The 7,358-nt window shown below is 32.9% G+C and overlaps 1 protein-coding gene across 1 annotated transcript; it reads left to right on the forward strand.

Moving 5' to 3' along the window:
* The first annotated feature begins 985 nt into the window (after positions 1-985).
* Positions 986-2,785, forward strand: LOC110094383. Its single transcript, XM_028691718.1, has 4 exons — positions 986-1,696; positions 1,786-1,908; positions 1,993-2,084; positions 2,182-2,785. The coding sequence occupies exons 1-4, from the start codon at positions 986-988 to the stop codon at positions 2,783-2,785; spliced, it is 1,530 nt and encodes a 509-aa protein (XP_028547551.1).
* Positions 2,786-7,358: the final 4,573 nt, after the last annotated feature.

The following is a 7,358-nucleotide window of genomic DNA, read 5'->3' on the forward strand; positions in this document are numbered from 1 at the left end:
CAAAACCGGCCGGTTCAATGTGAAGGCGGTTTTTAGATTGGACCGGACCGGCCCTTAACCCGGTTCACGGTTGAACCGGCCGGTCCGGTCCGATTTTTAAAGCACTGCGTATAACTATTACATCCATGAGTATTAATAGCTAGGTGTTTACTCTTTAACGATATAATGTGCGTCTGCATATTAACTTTTTTATAATTTCCCACTATTTTAAAAGCTAGTAAAATTATGCAAATTTATCTATATGAACTATATTCATATATATTAAACTAAAATGAACTTTCAGAAAATATTTTTAAAAATTGTAGACTAAAATCTGTTTGATTCAACAGAAAATAGTTATTTTATGTCAAAATCTCAAAATTTGAATTTACTTCCTCGGTCGAATATGCCCACTTAACGTCTTAAGGTAAACATAGGGGTAATTTAGACATTTCATTTTAGTTCAAATAATATTCTTACAATGTGACCGTTGCACAACGTTCAAAAAATAATATCTTGACCTCACGCTGTTCTCGGATACATACATTCGCCTAACCGTCGATTAGCTAAAAGAATTGCGATCTAAGAAGCGCACGACTCCTGTCAGTTTCCAAAGAAAGCTCAATCTTCTCGCGCTCTTCTTGAACTACCAAAACCGGGATTAATTCAAGAAAACAAGGTGAGTTCCCTAGATCCCTAGCCGAAGATATGTTTTTGTATCCTGAAAGAGAATCAAACGGGTACTTTCGTTTTCCTATTCTCTAGAGAAGTTGAAATATTCATCGCGTTCGACATTACTCCTCAATTGATTTGATTTTCTTTCAGTAAATTTGTCCAAAACTAGAGTATGAATTTAAAGATGATTTACCATATTACATGCTCTCTCTCTCTCTCTCTCTCTCTCCCCCCCCCTTTTGGGTATGATACCCCCCCCCCCCCCTTTTTTTCTTCTTTTTTTCTTGTCAGCTTGAGAATTTTTACTAAATTTTCCTTCTGTTGAAGAATCATGGGTTCATTAGTGCCTGGGATTCTTCTGAAGCTCTTAGATGGCATGAACGCTGGAACCATAAAGCCTGTGGGTGAGCACCGGAGTGCTCTTCTTCAAGTGACCGACATTGTTCCTGCTGACCTTGACGAGAAGGATCTCTTGCCTAAACATGGATTCTATATCAAAGTATCTGATTCCTCCCAGTCAATTTACGTCACATTAACCCCTGATCAAGATGACCTCGTTCTCAGCAACAAGATCCAGCTAGGTCAGTTCATCTATGTTGATAGATTGAGGCCAGGGAACCCTGTGCCTGTCATCTATGGTGTGAAACCACTCCCAGGAAGGCATCCATTTGTAGGCACCCCTGAGCCAATTGCTCCTATTAGAAGTCCTGGAGAAAAATCAGATTTTAAAGGTGAGAAATCTAGGAAAAGGGCCTCATGGGAATTAAAGAAAATACATCCAATTGATGCTTCTTCTCCATTGGTTGTTAAGCCAACAACTTTGGATTTTGAAGCACGTACTCCAACACCGGTGAGGATGAGCTCTAAAACGGGGAAAATATGCAGCTTTAAATCTTCTGTTAGTGAAGTTCTGTCCAAAATGGCAGAGTTAAGGGAATCTGGTTCGGGATTGATAACTAAAAGTTGTGTAGGGTCAAAGCTTCCAAAGGGAGGAAACACTTCAGGGAAGGAGTCGATGATTGGAATGAGCACCCTCTCTACGGTTTCTTTTTTTTCCTTATTTTGGTTATTCTGATTTCTTGTAGACTCCATACATTTCAAGGACTGATTATCATCCTAATCATTCCTCAGGAGAAGAACTTGCTTTTTTGTTCATCTAGAGTCAGAATAAAAAGAATGGGCGAGTCAAATGACTCTAGAAATAAAGCCAGCGAACGCTTGAAGATGCCTGCAAAGCTTAGCCTTCTCCAGAAGGTATAGTTTATAATCCCCACTCTTCAGGTTATAATATTTGTATCAGAAATAGGCGAAATTTCATTATGAGTTGGTTGAATTTAGGAGGCAATGATGAATAGAGAAACTGCTCAAAAGCTTGCACTCCAAGCACTAAGAGATGCTTCTGCTACAGAGAATCTTTTCCGTGTGATCAAGTATGATGCTTATTTCTCTCCCCAACATTTCGTTTGAAATTTTCAACTGATCCAAATTTTGCAGGTTGTTAATTAATGTTTCCCTGCATATTTGTAGGATATTCTCAGACTTGATTACGATTGCAAGGCTAGATTCCCCTGACACTGTTTTTGATCAGTACCTCCACTTCCACGAAGAGATCATGCAGGCTGTGCTTGATATGGAGAAGATTCAAGCAGCAACGCTAACTTCCATGGAAAGTGAAATGGAAATTGAGGAACCGTCCATCTTTCAAGAGATCTCAAATAATATAAATTCTTCCAAGAGGAAAGGGTCTGATTTAAAACCAAGTACTGGTAAACAACTAATAGCAAATCCAACCACTAAGACTTTTACTGAGAGAAAAATAGCATATGCAATTAATATGGATCAGAGAAATGCAGAGCTTCCTACCAGCCTAAGCAGCTCTATTAAATTGGCCAAGGAGGTGCAGGCAGAAGCTGGAAATTGGTTCATGGATTTCCTGGAAGAAGCATTAGATTCAGGAAAGATGAAGGGAGGAGGAGACAGGGGACTGAGGCAAGGTAAGTATCCGCAGTCACTACTGTTGAAGGTTATCAACTGGGTAGAGATGGAACAAAGCGATGGTAGAAAGAAGCCAGCTCACCCTAGGGCAACATTTGTAGCAAGAAAACTCAGAATCAAAGCAAAGAATCCTTAAGTATGAGAAATCTAAGGTTTTGTTACATTAAACCCTTTCGGTATGAGATGTTAGCCTAAAATGTGAATTTGGGTTGTATTCATTCTTTTTTTACCTTATATCCAGGCTTGCAATACTGCAATAATTTTATAGAGGCTCATGTAGTTAGAAGTCCAGTTCATCATTTTTTCAATATCAGCAATGAATTGTCATCCTCTCCGATTTATTATAAAACTTATTGCATACAATTCGTTCACACTAAGGATGGGGAAATAGGGAGGCCTTGCCATTGAACAAAAATTTGTCCAATAGCTAGTACAATTTTATGGCCTAAAAAAATATTTAAACCTGAAAACATATATGTATTCACAGTTTAGTGATTTTGAGTTAAACGCCAATACATATATTTACATGTTATTTAATGAATCATGAGCTTTGTGCATAGTGAATGATGCAAGAGGATAATGAATCAGATATTCTTAAAGATAACAATATTTCAGTTAGATGCAAAAATTTAAAGAATAGACAATGCAATCAAACTATAGTGGTTTGGCCATCCCATGAATTATGTGTACTTCCCGAATCCTCTTGAGAATAGATAATGAATATAAATTGTCATCCTTCCTGAATTGTTATAGTAGTTAATGCATATAATTACTTCACACATCATGAACAAAATTTTGTCCAATAGCTATTCCAAACATCATGGCCTCAAAAATATTTAAATCTGAAAAACATATATTTACCACCCTTTAGTGATTTGAGAGTAACGACACGTTCTAAGATAAAAATAAGGCAGTAAGATGCAAAAGTTTAAAGAATACAAATTGCATACCAATCTATAGTAGTTTGGCCTTCTCATGAGATGTGTGTTCTTCCGGAGTCCTCTTGAGAATTTCACTATTCTCCTTTGCAATAATGGGAGGAATAACATTCTTGCAATATCACAAAGCACTAGCTCATCTTCTAAGACTACAACATTTCTTCTTCAAGTTAACGAACTACCCACTCGAAGCACAACTCACTAGAGAATGACTTAGAGGAAAGAAAACAAAACATGAGATATTAAATCTTAACTTTTTAATCTAGCACATAAAGCTCTCACATTGTATTGCAAGTAGACGATCAAAAGCTTCGTCAAATTTTTTTCCGTAAATTACAATCCTATGAATTGTTATGGGTATTTTTTAGCTTAAGTTAAAAATGACCTTTATTAACATTTTATCCGCTAAATTACATGATAACATAAAATTATTGTCATTTATTATAAGTCTAAATTTATAAAACCTCTAGATGATCAAACTAAATGATCAAATTACATGTTTTATCCATTCAATTTACTATGGATCAAGGACATCAAAACATATTATCACTATCATAAGGTATATTCATATGTGGCAGAGGTAACCATCTCAATTAATCAGTCATAATGGCTAAATATTAGTTAGATTAGCTAAAGATCTTGCATGATGACTTTGATCATGTTGTAAGATCTAGATCATTAAGTTTTATCTTGATGGGTAATGTTGAACAAACAAACCTTGATCTGCAATGTAATCTTATATTTAACTGTTTTCACTTGGCAAGTGTTCAGGTCATTTAACAATGTAAAAGCTTTTACAAAGTTTTTGCAGCACCAAAAAGAAAATTACAGTATAATCTTTGATGAAGCATAAAGTTGGCAAATGCATGCACTTAAGTTAGCCGGTGTTGTTTTGCTTCACTTTGAGTCACGATTATTGTAATTTTAATTTAGAGTTTGCATTTTAGAGTTTGTTAATTTCTAGCATCCTTTTTGGGATTCCGATGCATTTACTCACTTAGAAAAATTATCAACAACTATCCAATTATGTTTGTAATTATCAATATAGGTTGAAGACTAAATCTCATGGTGTTAACAATCTTTATAACATACATATTTATGTTATTTAAATATTGATCTCTTAATTGTGTAAATGGAATGGTAATTTTGAGTTTGATGAAGATATATCCTTTGTTTTTTATCTATTTCATTTACAAGGTGACCCCGTTATGTGATGATTACTAGGGGAGGTATATTTTCTGGCACTTGTCCTAAAATTATTAAGTTGTACCAAGTTCTTTAGTTGTTATGCATACGAGGCTTTGAATTTGGCCATATAACAGATAGTTATGAAATATGTTGGATGAAAATATCAATTGATAGCTTTTCTCGCATTGGAACAATTTTAACCACAATCACATCTTGTCCTCCTCAATCCCCTTTTAATCCATCCTAGCTTGCATCGTTGACCTCAATGAACACTTTATCAACCTTTGAAATCCAATAGGCAATCACAACTTCTTTTATTACCTTTACTCCTCGTTGTGATAGTTTTTCATTATTATCATAATTATTCTAAGCTTTGGGACCATCATTCTCATATGATTTTATAACAAAACAACATACTCATTCTATTTTTTACTCACCAAATTTGTACTACCTTTTATGATGTTTGGCCTCTTGTTGGCCTACCACCTTCCACAAATAAGCTAATAGGTGGCACTAACCATTTTGACTGCTCACCACTTAGCAGAGATCATTGGATCAACATACTTCCCCCTTAACATGTGTAGAAGGCTTACTGATTGAATGATCCCTTCCTTTAAAACTCAACATTTATTATTCTAATATTTTTCATAATTTATTAATAATTTTGTATTCATTTTAATTTTCTCTTGTCTAAATATAGATGTAAATTTATTTACGTAACAAACAATATAAGATAATTCAATGAAGATATACTTTTTTGTTCCAATTCTGTCTTTGATGTGAAATTTAAACCAAGCTACAGTAATGGTATGCAATGTTTGAATTTATTAAATGTCAAATTAGCATTTATTAGTAAAAAGTAGTTGTGGGGTTTAATGATTTACAACAATGGTAAAAGACATATAAGGGTAATGCAATGACTAATTAGATCAAAGAAATTACAATAGAAAGATTAATGCAAGCAATTCTTTTTTCATAATATTGTGGAAAAATAAATCATCATTTAGATTCACGTGAAACTCTTATTTTTTGTGGCATCGAATCCTGCATAGAGGATATCTTATCAAATTAAAAGACATGCGATTCTACAATGGATTCAATGACAAAAATAAGATTATGAATATTTACTATTTTGATAATTAAACTTGACAAAGTGAATAGACTATAATCTTAAGAGACAAACATGAAAGTTTATAATGATGTTAAAAATAAGAACAAACTTTGATAATTTTACCATTTCTATATTCAAATATTATAAAGAGAATAGCATATCATCTTAAAAGATGAGCATGCCAATCTAAAATTGTATGAAAAAATAGAAATTGAGTTTTATAAAATAGTTTATGGCCTAGAGATTTTTCCCCTACCTTAAATAATTAAGATAGAATTTTTTTTATTAGGGTTGCAAACTCCCTATAAAGGCAAGCCTCTAAGGCTAATCATATTTCAAGAGGGAAAACTATCAAGATAACTCTAGATTAAAATATTAATTAATATATCTAAATTTTAGAAATTCAACCAATGATTAGAAGTCAAGAATCCACAAATATTATTAGATGAAGATTGAACAGCGCTTTTTGGAGATAAAGGATAAGACGTAGAGAATATTACAATTCTAAAATACTCAAAAGTGTCCAAGTCTATTATATGTTGTGTGACACCTCCAATTCAACATTTGGTTCAAACAACTCTGACCTGACTAAAGAAAAAAAGTATGTTTTTAAATTTTTGAGTTTTGAACCCCTTTTAAATATCTTTGGGAGTGTTTTGGTGCATAAGAATAATTATGTGTGTTATGAAAGGAGTTCTTAATGTATGGAGTTAATTTTTGAAAAATTTATTATTTAAGCACCCAATGTTGGGTGTTTGAGCACTCAACACTGCTATAGTACCAGTTGCTAAATAGTGGCATTACAGTGCACCCAGCTTTAAAATTTATGATGCGGCGCTAGGTTGTAGTGATGTAGCGCTAGGTCACCAACAACACTTTAGTTATATTTTTTAAAATCATTGTTTATCACAACTAGTCACGAGGAGAGAGAAGAAAGGTTTGGAGAGTGAAAAGTGAGTTTTTGATCCACTTTAGCTCGGTTGGGAAAGTTATATGGATCGAGATAGGTTATGTTTTACCTACCTTAGTTTTCAAAAATATAAAGTTTTTTTCTCAAAATTTTTGATTAAATTTATATTTTTGTTACTGAAAAATAAGTAAATTTTTTTGTACTGGAAAAACCTATATTATAGCTTTTTATATGTTATAAAGACTAAGATTATGAATATTTTAAATATTTTTTAAAAAATTTTTACCATGTATTTTGAAAATTATGCAATTTTCATTGAATAGAAAATAATCTATACACAAAAATAGTGTTGTAGTACAATTAATGTCTAAAAATGATATTTTACACAATCATTGGTAGTTTGATTATATTTTAAAACTATAAAACTTTACTCGGTTGGAATTTTTATTAGCTACCTGATAAGTATAAATAATGTTATATTTAATGTATTTTTATCTTAATGTGTTATTTTAATTATTTGTGTGTATGAAAAACTAAAATATGATAGAAAATATTAAGAAGA

The sequence above is a fragment of the Dendrobium catenatum genome, unplaced genomic scaffold, assembly GCF_001605985.2.
Source record: "Dendrobium catenatum unplaced genomic scaffold, ASM160598v2 original_scaffold_59096, whole genome shotgun sequence".
In the NCBI taxonomy this organism is placed as follows: Eukaryota; Viridiplantae; Streptophyta; class Magnoliopsida; order Asparagales; family Orchidaceae; genus Dendrobium; species Dendrobium catenatum.